Source organism: Doryrhamphus excisus, linkage group LG1 (genome assembly GCF_037039965.1).
Source record: "Doryrhamphus excisus strain RoL-2023G ecotype Guam linkage group LG1, RoL_Dexc_Guam_v1.1, whole genome shotgun sequence".
NCBI classification, from domain to species: domain Eukaryota; kingdom Metazoa; phylum Chordata; class Actinopteri; order Syngnathiformes; family Syngnathidae; genus Doryrhamphus; species Doryrhamphus excisus.
In genome coordinates this window covers 13445048-13465818 of record NC_136357.1, presented here as the reverse complement: position 1 = coordinate 13465818, position 20771 = coordinate 13445048, and the positions used below count along the sequence as shown (strand labels likewise).

Below are 20771 nucleotides of genomic sequence, written 5' to 3'. Positions count from 1 at the left end.
TGAGGAACTTGAAGTCAGACTTTATTGCAGCACATCAAGAAGGTCAGTCAATAGAATTTTCAACTAATATTCTCTTCAAAAGACTGCACGGCGGTCGAGTGGTTAGTGCGCAGACCTCACAGCTAAGAGACCAGGGTTCAATTCCACCCTCGGTCATCTCTGTGTGGAGTTTGTATGTTCTCCCCGTGCATGCGTGGGTTTTCTTCGGGTACTCCGGTTTCCTCCCACATTCCAAAAACATGCTAGGTTATTTGGCGACTCCAAATTGTCCATAGGTATGAATGTGAGTGTGAATGGTTGTTTGTCTATATGTGCCCTGTGATTGGCTGGCCACCAGTCCAGGGTGTACACCGCCTCTCGCTCAAAGACAGCTGGGATAGGCTCCAGCACCCCCATGACCCTCGTGAGGATAAGCGGTAGAAAATGAATGAATGAATGAATGAATTCTCTTCAAAAGCAGAGGCCCATGTGATGCAACCTAGTAGAATAAATAGACAACTTGTCCCTGATAGGCATGTCAGTGCTCAACAACCAGCAGCCATCTATAAACCAGGTTTACGTTCACAATTGATGTCAGCCAGCAGGAGGTGATGAAGCCCTGCCCTGCCCTGCCGTGCCTTGCAGCCCATCAATAAGTCATGTGACTTTAAACACTACTAAACATCCTCACACATCAAAGGCTTGACACTTCATACCCTCCTTCTTTACGCACCTGGGCCTCCTCCTCCTCCTCATTTCACTTCCTGCCATACTGCAACTGTAAAGCACTCAGTACTTGATGAAATATTGACTGGGAGTACAAAGAGAGTTGAAGACAGAAAGCCATGGTCTGAGGTCTTCTTCTAAAAGGGGTCCCAGGTGTCAGCAGGCATCTGCCCCGCCCCGCTTTTTCTCATGTTTTAACTGTGTATTAACAAATGAATGTTGTATTTTGGTGTGTCTTCTACTCTGTTTACTTGCTTTTATTCAACTCCATTCTTCTGTAAAGTGTCTTTGAGTATTTTGAAAGGCGCTATACAAATAAAATGTATTATAGACATAGACATAGACTTTCTTCATTGTCATTGCACAATAACACAGCAGTGAAATTGCCAACGAAATGTTGTTGCCTGGCTCCCGTGTAACAATAAATAATAAATAATAATGTGGAGAATAAATAGATTACATCAAATATGAACAACAATGTACAGCGTAAACAGTAATTTGTACAAGTAATTTAAATAATTTAGAATAAATAACAATAATTTAAAGTTTTGGTTGTGCGTGTGGGCAGGTAGGTATTATATTATTATTCTTATCTTTTTTTTCCAGGTCAAAACGGCAAAGTATTTTATAGTTTCAGCTTCTCATCCACACGGAAATGGCACTCTGGGTACCCTGAAAGTGTATATTATGATGACATCACCGACCCACTGCCACCCTGTTGTTATCACATGACCAGAAGTGAGCTTTGGCAAAAGGCCAACATAATATCTGGATATTTTGATGGACATTCTCCTGACATTTTGTTGTCTTATACTCCATAATGACTCGTAGTTATTGAAGTACTTGTGACGTGAAGATAACGCTGCAGGAAGTGTTGTATTATTCAATACGGAACATTTGTGGTGTTCTTGTTCAAGTGTACAGCGTCATACTGAGAGCTGTTCCATCAGCTCAGCGAGAGCCGATAGCATCATCATCATCATCATCGTGTTAGCTTGAGAACTGCTCAGGTAAATAAATAGCCTGCGAGGCGCAGAAACTTTGCTGTGTCTGCGGGTAATTCTGAGGAGCAGGCGATAAGTACAACGGATGAATCAAATCCTTATCGCGGCCCAGTTCTCATTGCACTATTGTTTACCACTCCTCGGATGAACAGGCGGCCGGAAAGGAGTCATCCAGCATCCTGTCCACCCGATTGCACCTCGATGTTCAGTTTGGGCAATTTGAATAAGATGAGTTAGGAGGTCTTTGCAGCTGTCATCGACCATAAAAATAAAGTTTTAATTCTCATTAAATTCTCATTTTAATCCCAATTTTTTTGTATCATAATTTATTGGAGTGCATCGTAATCACATTGTAACATGAAGATCGCCTGTAATTCTAATAGTTCCTGCATTGACAAGCGGTAGTGACAGTGAAGATGAATGATTGACAAGCTGTTCAGAATAATGACGGTTAAAGTGACACGTTCATCTCATGACGAGTCTAGGTGTCACGTGTTGCTTTCTTGTGGTCGCTAGCTTCCTCATCATTCTGCTGTCATGAGGTTATGATTGGTCTGCTTGTGGAAATGAAAACGTCCGTCAAGCGGGATGGAGTGTCCGACGTAATACGTGACGACTGAAATGAACACCTGACACGGCCGTCATGGACGACAGACAATAATACTTTACTTTCATCCTAGCTTAGCTGACAAGTGTGTGCTTGCAGTTTACTGATGCGATGACATTTGGCCTGATTAGTCAAAACGTGATGTTTGCCTCCACCCTCAGCCATCTCTGTGTGGAGTTTGCATGTTCTCCCCGTGCATGCGTGGGTACTCCGGTTTCCTCCCACATTCCAAAAACATGCTAGGTTAATTGGCCACTCCAAATTGTCCATAGGTATGAATGTGAGTGTGAATGGTTGTTTGTCTATATGTGCCCTGTGATTGGCTGGCGACCAGTCCAGGGTGTACCCCGCCTCCCCCCAGCTGGGATAGGCTCCAGCACCCCCGCGACCCTCGTGAGGAAAAAGCGGTAGAAAATGAATGAATGAATGAGTTCACCTAGGCGGCACGGCGGTCTAGTTGTTAGCGTGCAGACCTCACAGCTAGGAGACCAGGGTTCAATTCCACCCTCGGCCATCTCTGTGTGGAGTTTGCATGTTCTCCCCGTGCATGCGTGGGTTTTCTCCGGGTACTCTGGTTTCCTCCCACATTCCAAAAACATGCTAGGTTAATTAGTGACTGTCCATAGGTATGAATGTGAGTGTGAATGGTTGTTTGTCTATATGTGCCCTGTGATTGGCTGGCCACCAGTCCAGGGTGTACCCCGCCTCTCGCCCGAAGACAGCTGGGATAGGCTCCAGCACCCCCGCGACCCTTGTGAGGAAAAAGCAGACCCGTAATTGAGACTCTATCTTATAGTCCGCCAGTAATACATCACAACCTAGCATAACAATCCTCACTTACCGTGCCTACATGCCCCCCACTAGTGACTGTGAGTAATATAGGAATTTCATTGATTTGAGTGAGAATTCTCCAACCATTCAATTAAATAGATGGCGTGTCTGCTGCCATGGAGACAGCTAGATGCGAATGTGACGGTATGTTAGTTGTAAACTCTGTCGTGACGTCACTGCATGTGTGTGTGCGCATGTGTGTGTATGAGACAGGAAGAGAGCCAGAGAGCGGCAATTTACGTCTCAGCTTCTGAGCAGGCAACAGTTTGATCACTTCCTCCTCCATCAGCCGGTAATGGACCAGCGGAAGCAGCAACTTGCCTGCAGAGTTGCTCCACTGGGTCCACTGGTGCCTGTGAGACGATGTAGTTGGAGGCTGTAAAAGTGGGCAAGTGAGTCTTTTGGAGCAACTTGAAAAGGAAAACCCACTTGGATTTGTCACTGCAGGCGCAGGGGATGTGGTGCCGTGAGGGGGCTTCGTCCTCCGGCTAAGCCCACCTTGGACGCCGGACTCCGGGCTCCCCCATGCAGCCCCTCCGGCTGCTGTGGTCGCTAACAGCCGCGGGGCTCTGCCTGCTCCTTTTCGCTGTCCTCCACAAGCACGTCCTGCACCAAGGTAAGGCTGGCACTCCAGAAGCTTGTTGTTGTAGTGGACAGGAAATCAAAGTCAGCAAGCGTGAAGAAGTCCACTTTAAGATTGTTATTGATTTTTTATCAGCTTGACTCTCTATTCTCCTCCACGGTCCTACACACCTAGCAGCGTGTAGTGTGTTGTAGTAGTGTAGTACACAAGTACACCGTCTATGTTTCCATTTTAAGTGTGTGTCCCTTAGTGCCAGTGGGATTCAATTAATATTTGTACAAAAATGGGGTATAATTTAATTTAATTTTACCCCTGCTTTTGAAAACTGTTACAGTTTAAGTTGCTAGTTACATTGCCTTGTATATTCATCCCTCCTCCCAAAAAAGAAGTGTCAATATGAGAAGATTCTTCTATTTCCTTAGCTAGTTAAAGTCTGATTATTATTACATGATAAGTGAATCTTCTCAATGCTTTTACTGTAATTGCTAAGAATATTAAGCAACATTTAATATAGTATACAGCTTTAATACTTGCATCTTTGATGCAAAGTGTCACTCACAGCTTCATTCCTAAAACAACTGGCTGTCTACCTTATGATAAAATCTGTTACTTTTCCTCTCACCTTCTTCTCTTCCCAGCTTCACTGGTGCAACTCAGCATCAGTTCTGCAAACCAAGTTTGTTTTGATCCAATTTTCAGGAACCAATCTGCACACACAGTAACATGGAATAGTCCATTGCATGAGAAGGGAGGGGCCGAGCTGTCAAAATGATCATGATACGCATTTTGATGTCGTTTTCAGCACTAGAATTAAGAATTAATTGTACTTTTAATCAAAGAAAAACAATCAATAATCAGGTTTTATGAGACATTTAGTGGCCTCAGGCATGTCTGTGTTTGTCTAATGATAAGTCTACCCTTATATGCACTGTGTATCCAGTATGTGTGTCACAAGGTCTCTTTTTTTCTTCTCACAAAAAAAGCAGTCTTGTGGGCACTAGGCCCGTCGTGATCGTAAATTAATTCATCACACAACAAATTAAAATGAACTCAATAATTTTGCCGGCTTCAGTAGATTGCCTGTGCATTGGTTTTAGTACCTTGGCCCACTGGCATGAACTAAGTGAGCCCTTTTCTCAGTCATACAGTCTCTTTGTCCCGGTGGGTGGAGGCGGGGCTGCTAGCATACACACAGAAGGGAAGCGTGCAGAAGAGTGTAACGTGGTAGAAATATAATGAGTAGCTTGTAATATACGTACATTCATTCATTCATTTTCTACCGCTTAACCTCACAAGGGTTGCGGGCGTGCTGGAGCCTATCCCAGCTTTCTTCGGGCAAGAGGCGGGGTGCACCCCGGACTGGTCGCCAGCCAATCACAGGGCACATATAGACAACTTGTAATATATTGTGTATTTTTTCACATTATGGCAACGCATGCACCTTTACTGTGTTGCCTGTGCTATTACTTTTCTGGCAAATACACTACATTGTGGCGATTAACCTACATTGTGGCATTGATTGAAATTTCTCACACAGTTCAACCAAACACCCGCTATACCTCAAACACAATTCAATTTTGTACACAGCTTTGGGGGATTAACAAACAGATGGGTTGAAAATCATGTCTGCTATCAAACACCAAGCAGAACTTCATTATCAAGTAATTGTTCATAAGTCATTGATCATTTGACTAATGATTATACAACTTTGAGGATATCTGTATTATGTGGATGCTAGTATGTGATCCAAGGCACATAGGGGGTTCCAAAAATGTGTAGCCTAGCTGGTGGGTCCATATAAAAATACCACTGATGTACACAAATAGACATGTAGGAAAGATGTTGGACTTCTTCCTGTCTTTACAATCGCATTCTGATACAGTTTGGTGCTAACAAGTTGCTCCAAACATGTCACGTGATGTAATAAAGAGAATATTATTTACACACATCAAGCATATGTCACACAACGGAGAGCTTGTCAGCCATCATTGGTAAAAAAAAAAAAAAACACAAAGAAAAGAGTAAACAATGAGCTGCCGTCCGTCTCATTATTTTATGATTTCTTTTTAAATATGAATGAGCCGTCTTCGCCGCTATGCTTTCACATGTATTTCTTGGCGTTTCCTGCTCCGGAACGCAAACGCTGCGGGCGAGGAAGTGACACCTCACCACTGTGAAATGATATGTGAATTTGAGGAAGGCGACAACATGTGATAACATTTCTACAGCCAAAGGTGATGTCTAAAAGTTGCATCTGACAGCAAAACAGAACCACACTGCCTCCTTTCATCTCACTATCAGTGTTAGCCTCCACTTGCTGACCTTTGACATGGGTGTCAGATATCATTTTGCTTTGGGAGATTGCTCATCCCCCCCCTCACATATACGTGGGAGGGAATTCTGCAGGACGAAGGCAAGAAAAGGCGGATCTCTGCAATAGTTTGTAACTTCCGACTAGTAAAAATGTATGTACTGTATGTATTTAATACTGGACACACTGAATTACAGATGACAATATTGAGGGGAACACTACCAAAAAGCGTTAAAGGTGGGCCTTTAAACATTTATGTCAAAGTATGTGTGGCATCTGAGGGGTGCTATTTTACCAAAAGATGATCCAGTCCAAGAGAAAACCAACAGACTGATCATGACACAGGAGCATTGTGAGTTAATTGAGCAGAGGAGATGATTTTTGCTTGCTAATTAGGGTCTGTGTCGCCTCCAGGCTACATTGCAGCGTCGGCGGTGTTAATGCGATTATGAGCTTCATTTGCTGCGACATGATGTCGCCCGCATTGTTCTACTGGTTCCCGGAATTCAACAGAGAGATCACACTCAACTTCACAAAGTACATAATTATTATGTTAAAAGAATACATTCTGCTAGGGCCCTATGATTTCTGTGTCATTGTGCAATTGGCCAATAAAAAACAAATCGTCGTTGCAACTTCTTTTTTCAGACTAAAAATACACACGCAACCCATGTGATACGACGAAGTCTTCAATCGATTTTTTTTGCTGATATTGGCCTATTATCACATACTACAGTATTAATTGGCCCTGTACCCTAGAAACCGCCCATGAATGATACGGGAGAAGGCCGAAATGATACTGTGTCAAAGCCCAGGGCAGTGATACTGATAAAATATAGAGTTTAACCATGTCCAGTATCAGCCCCTGTAGCTGTCCACTCGGAGCACGCTGCTCTGGTATCGTGCCCGTGAAACAACCAATCAGAGAACAGCACACGAGTGCTTAGTGCCTAGTGCTTCTCCAGTCACCAAAAAACCCAAACTTGATTAATGGAACTTTAATTGTCAGACATTGATAAGATAAGACTGTTGATAAAATATTATTGTTGGAATATTTTTGCAATTGTTGTGTTTACACTGTTTAGATATAATACATGTAATAAACTGAACATTTTCTGGAAACAAAATGGTCTTTTGATTAAATAGTACGTGATAATAAGCTCATGATTAAATAGTATGTGATAATAAGATCATCACATGGTTTGTCTGGTATCAGGCCAGGTATCATGCCCCCAAGTGTCAGTATCAGCCGAAGGCCGAAGGCCTGATACCAGACAAACCATGTGATAACCTATAAGTATCAGATTGGGACACCCCTTAGTACCCACATTGATTCAAGGTTGTCTTTATGCTTCATTGCTAATGTTTTTCGACAAGTGTTGAGATGTCAGACTTTGTTCGGCGGTCCTTGAACATGCCATAGTTCCCCACCTTAATAAATTATCATTCATAAGTTGCCTATATGTTGTAAAATGTAACTATTTAAAATGCGTTTGATAAGCATATGAGACATATTGAGGGTGTAAACCTCGATTGTGTTTTAGAGCGAGCCATGTGTTAAATAAAGGCATTTTTATGGATGTATCAATTACTCACAGATTCAGAAGTCTGTGGTAAGTGGGGATTGACTGGATAACAACAAATACTTATCATTAAGGTGATAAGTCAAACAACATGAGAAAAGTCATGCAAGGCTCAAATAGATCCCCTGAAGTTTCATTTTTCCATCTGACTGTATCTGTTTATTAAACTGTTATGCTCATGACGCATACATATATTTTAAACGTATATTATGTATCTTTTATAGGTCATCTGTCGACCGGAACCTGTGAGATCATCACGATGGACCGTGACAGCAGTCAGCCCAAAAGGACAATTGCCCGGCAGACGGCACGCTGTGCCTGCAAGAAAGGACAGATCGCTGGAACCACGCGAGCCAGGCCGGCCTGCGTGGATGGTAAGATGATAGTTCAGAGTACTGCCTTCTCATGGCGGTAACTTCAATCTTACATCAACGTGGAGCATATGGATCCTCAGTTCATGTGCAGGTTGCTTTTTCTTTGACTTTTTTGCACCACCTATTCCAAAAGAAGAATCATTGTCAACAAGAAAGGGAAGTGCAGGGAGTGTGTTTGGTGCTGGGGGTGCTTGGGCCCTGCCTGCTTGTGGATCTGTATATATTCATACAGTATATACAGTATATACGTATATTAAGGTTAGGTGATATTTTTTATACACCAGTATACCAGTATAGATTCTTTCAATGATGCAAATGGTTTATACCGGTATAAATGATAGAGTTGATGACTGCGCCCCGCGGCAGATATATAAGATGAATCAAATGCTGTCATCGTAAGGAGAAGGAACGTTCGTGTAGGAAAGTATTCACTTCATTCGCGTGAATGGAAGCAAGCAGGGGTTCTCCGCACACACTTCCGTGACCATAAGAGTGTCATAAAATATATCTAACATTTACGTTTGTTGACGTTTTGAAGCAATGTGTGCTTATGAGGCTGACATCCCATTAGAACAGTTAGCCACTTTCTTAACAATAAATAAATGTGCTTTACAATTTGAGACTAGTGTATTTCATTATGTGGCTTAAGGTTTGTAGAATTTAAAATGACTACTTCCAAGTCATGTTGCTTGTATGTTCATTCATTCATTCATTTTCTACCGCTTTTTCCTCACGAGGGTCGCAGGGGTGCTGGAGCCTATCCCAGCTGTCTTTGGGCGAGAGGTGGGGTACACCCTGGACTGGTTGCCAGCCAATCACAGGGCACATATAGACAAACAACCATTCACACTCACATTCATACCTATGGACAATTTGGAGTCGCCAATTAACCTAGCATGTTTTTGGAATGTGGGAGGAAGCCGGAGTACCCAGAGAAATCCACACATGCACGGGGGAGAACATGCAAACTCCACACAGAGATGGCCGAGGGTGGAATTGAACCCTGGTCTCCTAGCTGTGAGGTCTGCGCGCTAACCACTCGACCGCTGTGCCGCCCAACTTGTATGTTAAAAGTGTAAATTAAATACCTTAGAAACAACTGGCAGGCCGGCTTCAAATGCTTGCTGGCTGGTTGTGGCCCCCGGGTCGTAGTTTGCCCAACCCTGAGCTAAACCCACAGCTGTAATGTGAGTAGACAATATGGTATAGGCTCCAGCACCCCCGCGACCCTCATGAAGATAAGTGGTAGAAAATGAATGAATGAATATACATTATATATTATTACTTGAAGTATTCTCTTAGAAACGTGGAGATGACCACACTTTCATGTAGCTGACAATAACAGTCATCATAATGTCGAGTAAAACCTTCACTGGTGGTACGCCTTCTGGTGATTTGCTGTACACAACGCTACTGGCTGATTCTTGATAACCGGTTCTGAGTGTAATCCCGTTAGCTTCTAAACAAGGCAGTAAAATAGCAGCGAGATCATCCCTGGGGTGGTGGAACAGCAGAGCTCTTCAAAACATTTTTTCCTCTGTCTTGGGCGTGTAGGAACATAATCCTCCTTGCTGAAGTGTGCACTACACACACAAAGCTGTTTTATCCTTGCTACTTTGGTTCCCACTTTATAGCCTTTGGCAAGAAGTCGGAGTGGCCTGATTCCAATGTGAACGGTGACGAGAAAGCAAAGGAAATATATAGGGCAATTCAGACACATCCTTGTTGTTAGAGCTCAGGTAATTACAAGTCAGCACCATTATTATAACCGGTAGATGTTTTCTTTAGTGACAATATAGTTACTATGGATGAGCCCAATAGGGCTCTGGTACATCTGGTACATTTCATCATTATACGTATTCGTGTTTAAAGAAAATGCTCATCATGTATTCACGTTCTGTGATTGCCTGTCACAGACAGCAACCGCGTCTCCCTAGATTGACACTGCAAGCGGGAGCCACATAGGAGCTCAGCAGTGCCTCGTTCACATACACGGTGCAATTGGGAAGTTGAAAACAACTCCGCAAATGTCATAATGTCTCCACTTAGATAGCTCGACACTATTTTGGTTCAGATATAAAGTTACTTGGTAAACTTGTTTCATGACATGCATGGTGCACAGCGCTGTGCAGACACTCAACAACTAAACTGGGGTAGCATCACCACTTTTTTCCGTTGAAATGTGCTCTTGTCTTCTTCTATGAAGTTATCACAAAACAGGCGTGCTCCCTATAATAACAGAATTTTGTTAATTTTCAGTTAGCAGTACACAGACAGTGGTACTGCATTGGTAACCTGCATTGACTGGCCTCAACATTAAGTACAGTAGCACAAGAGCAGCATCAAGCATTCTGCATGTATGGCTAAAATATTACAACCATTTCAATACATTGCAGTATGCACCTTGCAATCTTACACTTGTTTCATAAAGTACACGGTGCATTTCACAAGACAGCGGGCACGATCGTGCATCAGTCACTGACATCTGCTTGCTTCGACTGGTTTGGCTGGGGATATGAAGTGAGTTGGAAAACTGCTTGTAGTACTGAATGTGGTGCTTTTGAGAAAAATACAGTCAACAAGGCTGACAGATTATTTCCCTGTTTGCCGTGTTTGTATGAATCACCAACTTCCCGCGGTTCATTAAAATTGATGACCTTAAAAACCTGTTGTATTGTGACTTGTATTGAGTTGTGGACTCCTATAGAGCAGCTACACATGATAACCCGCACTGAAAACATTCTAAATCTAATAATAAATGAATAAAGCCTTTGAGGAAGAGGAAGCAGAGCTTGGGCCTACAGCCACGCTCATAAGGAAGCCTGCTCCTCTGTAACGTCACAAATGAACAGTTTTACCACGCCCTCTGAAACCGAGCGTTTTGAGCCATCCCAAACTTCTTTCAGGGCTCACTTTGAAATGCGCAAACCTCATTATCTGAAACCTTGGCTACACTAAACTACATTTATAGGTCAGAAAAGTGGAAAAAGCACAATAGGTCCCCTTTAAAATTATGATTAGCAATGAATATACAGTATATAAATGTTTTTTCTTTGTCAGTCATCACAATTATACATAATTATTATCACCCCCAATTGATTAGTGTACAGCTGACAAGGGACCTCTCCTCAATTTATGTATTGTGTTGGGTGAGTTCTTCACTTTTTGTAAATATGCACTTCATACTTCAATCACTGCTGTAAATGCACACTGTGTTTGCAAATGTAAAAAGAATCATGGCACCCAGTGTAATTATTAGAATAGAGTTGAAACCAAATAACTCACGTAGCACTTTTAGTCATTAGGAGCATGATCTGGAGTGGAACATATAATGATCAATCAAATAGGATTGGTATTGGCAAATATGGAGTACTGAGAAACTATTACTGACTGTTAATAATATTCATGTTTCCACATGAGTTGAGGTTCTAATTGGAACACGCTAGAGTTGCACTGTGTTTCGTCAGCAGCTGTTTTGTCTCCAATGCCGTCTGGAGACACTGACACAGCTGGATGCGACTTTCAGATCTCCTGGTGACTTGAAGACTCCCGCTGCTTCTGCTGGATTCTGTCTGGATCCTGGAACAGAGCCTTTGAAAAGCTTGATTGCGTTAGATATCAGGTTGATAGTAACGATTGTGTGTCCTTTGGTCAGTATGGGTTGGAGACGAGATATTTGCCCACACTTAATGTCAACAAAACGGTGAGAGACAGATGACACGTTGTCTTTTTCTCCATCAGCTTGACCGTCTGACCGTATTAGCTTTGCCTTTCCTTGTGCAGTATGAGCAAGGATTTAAAAGCACACAAAATGTGTGTGGACAAGATTCAATATCCACTTTGTTGAATTGAAGGAGCTTCTAGAGGCTTTTTAAGTCTTTTACCTGCTCCTGCAGCTTAGGTGCATCTGTCAGGGCATTGAATCGATCGTAACTGGACTGTTCAGGTTGTCTCAGCAGGCACATGCTCAAAGGCTAGATAGGACAGCTCGAGTCTGCATCACGTCAGGCGCATCACGTGGAAGTGCCGTTACAGAACATTGATGTTGGTCATGCAAGCTGCAGAGCATGACAAGTGATTGTAAATACGATTCTGTGTAAACATCTATGACCTTTTTCGGAGCTGCATGCTGGTATTTACGTCACATTGGCTTTCCTCTTTCAAACTCCACTGAAGAAAACATCAGGAACGATTGTCCTTAGTTGTTCCTAAATCTTTAATTCTTCATCTTAACAGACAGGTGGACAATTGCAGGTGTCTAACTTTGTGGGAACACTTTGGGGAAGACCCTTTGTTGTTTCCAGAGCACAAATCAAGGTCAATAAAGGCAAATAGCGTTCACTCCTGTGCAGTGTTGCCGTGGTTACATTGTCACAGTGACAAGTATTAACACATACTGTAAGTCAGCCTCCATGTTTATAAAGTAGTTTTTTGATACTTTATATTATCTTATTGGCTGCACAGCGGTCGAGTGGTTAGCGCGCAGACCTCACAGCTAGGAGACCAGGGTTCAATTCCACCCTTGGCCATCTCTGTGTGGAGTTTGCATGTTCTCCCCGTGCATGCGTGGGTTTTCTCCGGGTACTCCGGTTTCCTCCCACATTCCAAAAACATGCTAGGTTAATTGGTGACTCCAAATTGTCCATAGGTATGAATGTGAGTGTGAATGGTTGTTTGTCTATATGTTCCCTGTGATTGGCTGGCGACCAGTCCAAGGTGTACCCCGCCTCTCGCCCGAAGACAGCTGGGATAGGCTCCAGCACCCCCTGTGACCCTTGTGAGGAAAAAGCGGTCGAAAATGAATGAATGAATGAATGATCTTATTTTTGATGAGCAACTAAAACAAACATCATCGCCTGGCACTTTTAAAGAAGATTTGTGTGGATGTGTTACTTTCATAATGTAAGCCAAGCAGACTCATGAATCCAGAAAGTTCCTAACAAACAATGAAATAAGACAATAAGACTCATATGACCTTTTAGAGAGAGTTGCATGTTGGTATTTATGTCACTTTGTATCGCAGTAGTACCAACAGACTACTAACTAATGTCACCTCTCATCTCCCAGCAGCCTTTGCAGCACTAATGCATCACGTGACTCATCTAGTCCTGCCTCCCACAGGAAATAAACATCATATATTCTTTACCCATTGTACAGAATTGAGTGTACACAGCGCAAGGGTTTCGCACCTCATTTGTCCAGCACAAAACACATTACACATTACAGATGCTGTAGAAAACGCTAAAATGCTAAAGCTTCTTACCACTGAGAGATGTTTATTAAAAAATCATTATTCATTATTAAAGTAATTATATTGCTAGCAAAAACACTACATAACTTCCTGTGTATATTCTTTGTTTCTCGTAACACTCTGATTCTTCACTCATTCTTCTTTTGGAAGAAGTGGTGCAAAAAAAATGAAGAAAGAGCAAAATGTGCATTAACTGAGAAGCCAACTTTGAGGTTTTGTGAGGCTTTATAGGCATACTTCATTCCCCGGGTTTTCATTTTTTTTTTGCTTTTTGTATAGTGGGTCCCCGAGTTCAATTCCACCCTAGGCCATCTCTGCGTGGAGTTTGCATGTTCTCCCCGTGCATGAGTGGGTTTTCTCCGGGTACTCCGGTTTCCTCCCACATTCCAAAAACATGCTAGGTTAATTGGCGACTCCAAATTGTCCATAGGTATGAATGTGAGTGTGAATGGTTGTTTGTCTATATGTGCTCTGTGATTGGATGGCGAAGATCCCATCCCAGCTGGCCCTCGTGAGGATAAGTGGTAGAAAATGAATGAATGAACAGTGGGTCCCCCACATAGGGGTGCTACCAGGAATTATGGGCTCCATGAAAAGCTGTTGTCGCCATATCTCTATTTTGGAGTCATCCTAACTTTCCCACCCGTTATGGTGCTTTTATGATTCTGCATTCACAGAAAATGCAAATTTTATTTTTAGTGAAATGCTTTTTTTTCAGCAAAAATAGACCAGCGTTTTTCTTGTTTAAAAGTTGGTAATAATTTACAGTATAAATACATTCTAATACAGGTAAAATTTATGGCATGTATATACCACTGGTAAAAAAGTTGATGTTTTTAGGCATAATTACATTATTATGAATGTTTGATGAAGGTGTGCACAGTAAACATGACTTGGATCATGCCAATGGCTAATAACCTCTTCTCTTCTCAGTGGACATCATCGTCACTCGTCAGTGGTGTCTCATGAGTCCGTGTTTGGACAACGAGGGTTGCGACGTCCTCATCAACCAGTCGGGCTGGACATGTACGCAACCGGGGGGCCGAGTCAAGACCACCACGGTGAGACCAATGCAAGTCTTTGTGTATTTTACTGGCCATGCTTGTGAGCATGGCGATGATGTGCGGTTCGGGGAGGCTCTGGCTTAACAGTAAAAAAAGAACGATAACATAAAATAAAATGTGTCCAATGATGCCGCACGGTGGTCTAATTGTTAGCATGTGAGGAGATCTGATAGATCAGCGCCTCTTCAGTCATGAACCTCACTGCACATCACTGAGACTACACTAGAAAATCTCCATTAGACTGTCTGACCGTGAGACTTTTGGGGTTTTGCAGGAAGTTTATACAGCGAAAAAAAAGTGTAGCGTGTTGTTGTTGCGTGTCTCCAAGCTGACAGTCAGCATTCAGCATCAACAGTCCCATCTCTGGTTCTGCTCAGGCGCTTCCGGATGAGTTGGGTTGACGCTGTGAATAATTAAGTCTTCCAACCCGCAGCGTCCTTCTTATAGGAACTTATTATATACATAAAGATGAACACCTCTTTATGATCTAGTCAGATTTTTTTGGCTTCTCAGCCTCCTGAGGATAGGAAGAAATCCATACATGTTGTCATGTCATGTTTTAGGAGTGAAACTGCAGTTTGAGTAGCTTTTGGTGTTATTTTCTTTTCACAAATGATAACTTGAAAATGCTTTAGAGGTTCCTCAGGGTTCTGTCGTAGGTCCTGTACTTTTTGTCCTTATATATAACACTTTTTAATAATTATTTTATCAGATATTTTCCACATTATACAGATGACACTTATCTTATCAATGTTCCAGCACTACTGTCCCCAGTTCAAGATCCATAAAGGGACAAAAAAAATCCCCAGAGAGACCAATATCTTGTAGAAAGCTTTTTAGGAAAAGTGGAACAAGTTCTAGCCACATTTTTCTCACTCTTAGAAGTAACCTACTCTACTATGGATTGCTTATGTCTGGCAGGTGTCCTGACAGCGGTGACACGATGGAATCTTCCCATCACTCGTCAACCATCGGTGGTCTAAGCGGTCTATGAAGATCAGTGTCAAGTTTTGTTTTGTTTTTTTCTGAACAAAGGTTGTTGTTTTTTTTTTACACACCAAAGAGTCAACAAAGACATAGACTCTTGAAGACAACATGTCCATGGGGACTTCTAATAATGCTGAAGGATGATCGATTGTCGTAAAAAAAATTGACTTTGGGTGAAACACCAACATGACATCCTGAACTTCTTCATGAAAGAAGGTTTTCTTTTCGGTTCAGATTGTAGGTATCAGCTGAAGTTACTGATAACTGTCATGATGAATCTTCTCATTAAAGTCATTCATCTCAGTGATTTTTGTTGTTCTGCCTGAAAGAATCAAAGCCCACAAACTTGAACGGAAGGAAGATTACACATGAAAATGATCAGGTGGGAAATCACTAATAATTTTGATGAGGATAAGTTGCACTGATCATCTTTTTATCTAACTTCATTTTGTTACCTACTTGTCTTCCTAAAATTATTAGCCCCGCCTCTTGCCCAAAGACAGCTGGGATAGGCTCGAGCATCCACGTGACCCTCATGAGGGTAAGCGGTATAGAAAATGGATGCATGGATGGATGGATGGATGGACATGAGTTGCAGGATTAGCCACAGAGACTGTGCTGAGAACTGCATTTTATTTGTTTATTTAGTATTTATGTAGAAAGAGTTAAATTATTTTTTATTATTTATTTTCAATACATATGTTCAATCTGGCTATACGGTTTAAAAATGACAGTTTTTGACTTGATATTTCAAAATACCACATATTAGAGCTGTAATTCTAATACTGTGAAACCATGATGTTTTTCCCCAAGATTATACATCAGAATCTCATACCACCCCATGCTTACTGACAGATGTTTCAAATACTTTACATCAACTTATTTAGCTACAACGGGTGCATCAAATATAGTAGAAGCAGGTATTATCTCACAACAGGCATATTAAGTATACATCCTATAGGCATACTATAGGCATATAGTATACATATGTATGCATATAATATTCATTCATTTTCTACCACTTATCCTCACGAGGGTCACGGGAATGCTGGAGCCTATCCCAGCCATCTTTGGGCGAGAGGCGGGGTACACCCTGGACTGGTCGCCAGCCAATCACAGGGCACATATAGACAAACAACCATTCACACTCACATTCATACCTATGGACAATTTGGAGTCACCAATTAACCTAGCATGTTTTTGGAATGTGGGAGGAAACCGGAGTACCCGGAGAAAACCCACGCATGCACGGGGAGAACATGCAAACTCCATACAGAGATGGCCGAGGGTGGGTATGCATATAATAGTAACAACATCATTGTAACAATATTAATGATAATAATAACACGGTATATTGTTGCACCCGCAGTCCACTCAGCTCTGAACCCCCGGCTGCACTTCCTGTCCTCCACACATCCAAAACACATTCATGACAACACAAACCAGCACAAGTCTTATTTTTGTACTATTTTCTCTGATTATGCCTACTGTATCTACTGTAATTCACTTATCACAGTTGGAACCAATGAACCATGATAAACACATATACATTTCCTTGTGTATGTACGTATACACAGTATATAGTATACATATATGCCAGAAGAAGAGGCTGCTGTATAAGGGGCGGTATAAGAGGTCACCATGAATAATGTAGGAATTTTCTTTTAAACTCTTGTGCAGCGTGTAACATTAGCATGATGAGACACACACGCGCCCATGTATGTGGACACTTTATCAGAGAGAGGCAGACCTGTCACTGCACAGTAAACCACTTACCTAGTAGGCTAAATGATGCTGCATGCCATACAGTGTGTGTGTGTGTGTGTGTGTGTGTATAGAGAAAGAAGACATGCCCAAGATTCAATTATTCAAACACGCATCAGACACACACGTATGCTACAAAACAATTCTCGGTGATAACATAGCTTAATACATCACAGCATATCATAACAATTCCCAGATAAAATGCATCTATGAGCTGTACAGTGAGCAGTATAGCGATGACAACAAAGTACCAAACGGTGGATGAAGTCTTCGCTTGTGCAAAAGGCAACCGCACTTTGTGTCACATGATGCACCTAATAGAGGACAGGTGAGGTCCCACAGGGTTCCCATGGGGATGCTGGTGTCAGCTTCCGCCATGGCGACCGCAAGCCTCAGTCCACAGAGACGCTGCTGCCTTTTGATGATTAATGTCGGGGTAAGAGTGGCTGGATGGCGGGTAGCGAGGGACTGCTACCGCTGTCCGTGACTTGTACAGGAAGAGGACGACCTGGCGCCACGCTCCCATGAGCTTGTCCTGGCTCGGTTTCCAACCAATTTACATCGTAAATGAAATTCTGGACACATTTATCATCTGTAGGATTGTTTCCTTTGAGAACAGTCTTTAAAAAGTCCTGCAGGGGATAACAACCTTTGACCGAACAAAAGCTGAACTGACGTCTTTGAATGTTATTAAAGGTTCCGTATAATGTAAAGCAGGGGTCTCAAACTCAATTTACCTGGGGGCCACTGGAGCTAGGGTCTGGGCAAGGCTGGGCCGCATCAGGTTTTCCAAAAAAAAAAAAAAAACGCATTTATTAAAAACAGAAAAATATACAAACTTTTTCAGTGCTTTGGTTCCGATTTTCTACAATAAAAGCTCTGATAAAACATTCCACTGTTCTCAAATATCTTAATTTTTATTTTTCTGCACAAAATAAGATGAAAAATAAATAAACAAATCAAGAATAAAGAATTTTATTTACAACATATTGCGCAACTGCAGGGTCTTGAGACACATGCTAACTCGCAAACTAGAGAGCTAGCGACCTAAACGGTAGCCTTCAAGTTATTTCTTTTAAACTTAAATAGCCAAAAATTTACCACTTCCACACGGATAAGGAGGATAACTATTAACAGTTATTTAACCTTTAACATGAACATTAATCAAATGTAATCATTTTTTCTGGGTACATGATACCATACAGCATCCATATCAAACTTGCGCGAGCCGCACTAACATTAAACTTTCATATCAAGGCGGGGGCCTCAAACTAGTGTCCTGCAGGCCACATTTGGCCCGCGGGCCGCGTGTTTGAGACCCCTGATGTAAAGGGTACTTTTTGATGATGTTGTCACAGCGATGTTTCCATAGAGCTTGTTTATGAGCACTAAACATCATCATCTATCATCTTCTTCACTTGTTTGCTCCATTTTTTAGAGGCAATGATGGGAAAACTTGAGTCGTGGACTCCTATGGAGCAGCTACACAAAATAACCAGCACAGAAAACATTCTAGATCTTACAGAATCTGCACCTATTCCAGCTGTATTTTAAACGTAAATGTAAAACAGTCTGTTTTAATTTATTCTATTTTTTACATTTATTTATGTTATTGTATCTGCACTTGCTGCACAGCAGCACAAGTGGTTAGCCTCACAGCTAGGAGACCCGAGTTCAATTCCATCCTTGGCCATCTCTGTGTGGAGTTTGCATGTTCTCCCCATGCATGCGTGGGTTTTCTCCCACATTCCAAAAACAAGCTAGGTTAATTGGTGACTCCAAATTGTCCATAGGTATGAATGTGAGTGTGAATGGTTGTTTGTCTATATGTGCCCTGTGATTGGCTGGCGACCAGTCCAGGGTGTACCCCGCCTCTCGCCCGAAGACAGCTGGGATAGGCTCCAGCACCCCTGCGACCCTCGTGAGGATAAGCGGTAGAAAAAAAATGAATGAATCTGTACTTGTACTTCTGAATAAGTTACAAGTAAAGGACATTCTCGCCTACCATCTTTATTTGTTTATCAGACTGTAGAGGTAAAAAAAAGTAGCAAACAAGATCTGTTTATTTGTTGGGATCGCCATTAAATCTGCTCTTAAAAACAACAAAAACAACTATTGACTATGGGCAGAATCTAACAAATCGAGTTGACTATGAAAACCCTTATAGTCAAAGATAGCCCTAATGTCAGGTTTAAGGAAATGTCAGTTGCTTAAAAATGAGGTCAACACTCTATAGACCACGTTATGATCTAAACAAGCACCTCCTAGCTTTAAATGAAACATATATTGAAAAATATATTGACAATATGTCATCAATAAGTCATGATGTCATGCATGTTTCATTGCGTGCATACACAAGGAACGACACAGCTTGAACTAGACCCCACTGTCTCCTTCCTGCCCTTCTTCTAGAACACAGAAGAACACAACAAGAGCACCTCCAAGGTATCAGCATGTGCACCACCTGACATCCTACACTCTTCCTTTGTACAGCTTTTTGTGAAAAATAAAACATGTTCCTTCACTGCAGCGTGAGCTAATGTGGGCTGATTTCATGCCATGTCATGTCACATGTGCAAAGATTAGCCATGAATAAATTAGTAAACACATGAAGGAGGGGGAGGTCCGGCCAATCAGAACGCAGGAATGACAAATCATCTTTTTGTTTGCAGTAGATTCTCCAAGGATGGTACATAAAATGTTTATTAAATGTACAAGTAATCTTTTAACTACCATTCAAGTGTAAAAAGAAGTGAAGCACTGTTAATAGTAAAACATAAAAGCAATAAACCGCTCAAGTCTTAATCATAAAGGGCATACCTTTTTTATGGCCCCCAGCCCAGCCGCCATTGAAACAGTACCTCCCAAGCGTGCATGAGAGAGGTGAGCCGTTACTGGGCGAGCCCATATAGTAAGAGCACGCTTCCCACCAAGCTTCCCAACCCTCAGTGGCATATCTCCTTCCCATGGGGGTGGCATGGCTCAGGAGGTAGAGTCTCCTGGTTGTCTCCTGACCTGAAGATGCTGAACCCCCTGTTGCTCCATCAGTAGTTAACACTGTCAAAGCGCTTTGTGTGCCTTCCCGTAAGGCATGGATGTGACCTTTGACCCTTCTCAGGGTCTATCTCAGCAGGAAGGCGAGATGTTTGATCTTTGCTTGCCACTCCAACCAGGCCGTCACTTAGCTCAAGGACAGAGGCCTGGACTGTTTTATTTCCACCCATGGCCCGCCTCCAAGCGTGCACACTCCCCTGTGATTTTGTCCCACTCCCAAGCGCTCAGGAGGACTTCCGGACTACTGCCGAACCCCATTTTCTAATTTTGTTGGTATAGGAGTTGAATGAATGAATAAACCCTTTGGAGAGCGACTTCAAAATTGGTTAGCATCTACTAGTAGCTCATGAGCTAATCAATGGAGACCCCTGACTGACCATGTATGAACTCAAGACCGGTAATGTTTACATTTACTAAGTGCAGACAGTCTTGACAAAACATCAGTCGTGGAAATGCGGTCATTAGATTTTTTTTGCAGGACTACTCGTGTTAAAAATAAAAAGTAAACATAATTAAGTAAGTATTTTCCCACCCTCGGCCATCTCTGTGTGGAGTTTGCATGTTCTCCCCGTGCTTGTGTGGGTTTTCTCCGGGTACTCCGGTTTCCTCTCACATTCCAAAAACATGCTAGGTTAATTGGCCACTCCAGATTG

General features: G+C 42.2%; 1 protein-coding gene across 1 annotated transcript; it reads left to right on the top strand.

Annotated features, from left to right (window-relative positions):
- The first annotated feature begins 3364 nt into the window (after positions 1–3364).
- LOC131130785 (chemokine-like protein TAFA-5) lies at positions 3365–15603 on the top strand. The gene is made up of 4 exons (XM_058074768.2): positions 3365–3763; positions 7849–7998; positions 14183–14310; positions 15235–15603. The coding sequence occupies exons 1-4, from the start codon at positions 3673–3675 to the stop codon at positions 15241–15243; spliced, it is 378 nt and encodes a 125-aa protein (XP_057930751.2). The 5' UTR covers positions 3365–3672; the 3' UTR covers positions 15244–15603.
- The last annotated feature ends 5168 nt before the right edge of the window (positions 15604–20771 follow it).

Coding starts and splice junctions, on each gene's coding strand:
- LOC131130785 (XM_058074768.2), top strand. CDS start 3,673: ATGCAGCCCCTCCGGCTGCTGTGGTCGCTAACAGCCGCGGGGCTCTGC. Junction 3,764..7,848: donor CAAGCACGTCCTGCACCAAG/GTAAGGCTGGCA, acceptor TATCTTTTATAG/GTCATCTGTCGACCGGAACC. Junction 7,999..14,182: donor CAGGCCGGCCTGCGTGGATG/GTAAGATGATAG, acceptor TTCTCTTCTCAG/TGGACATCATCGTCACTCGT.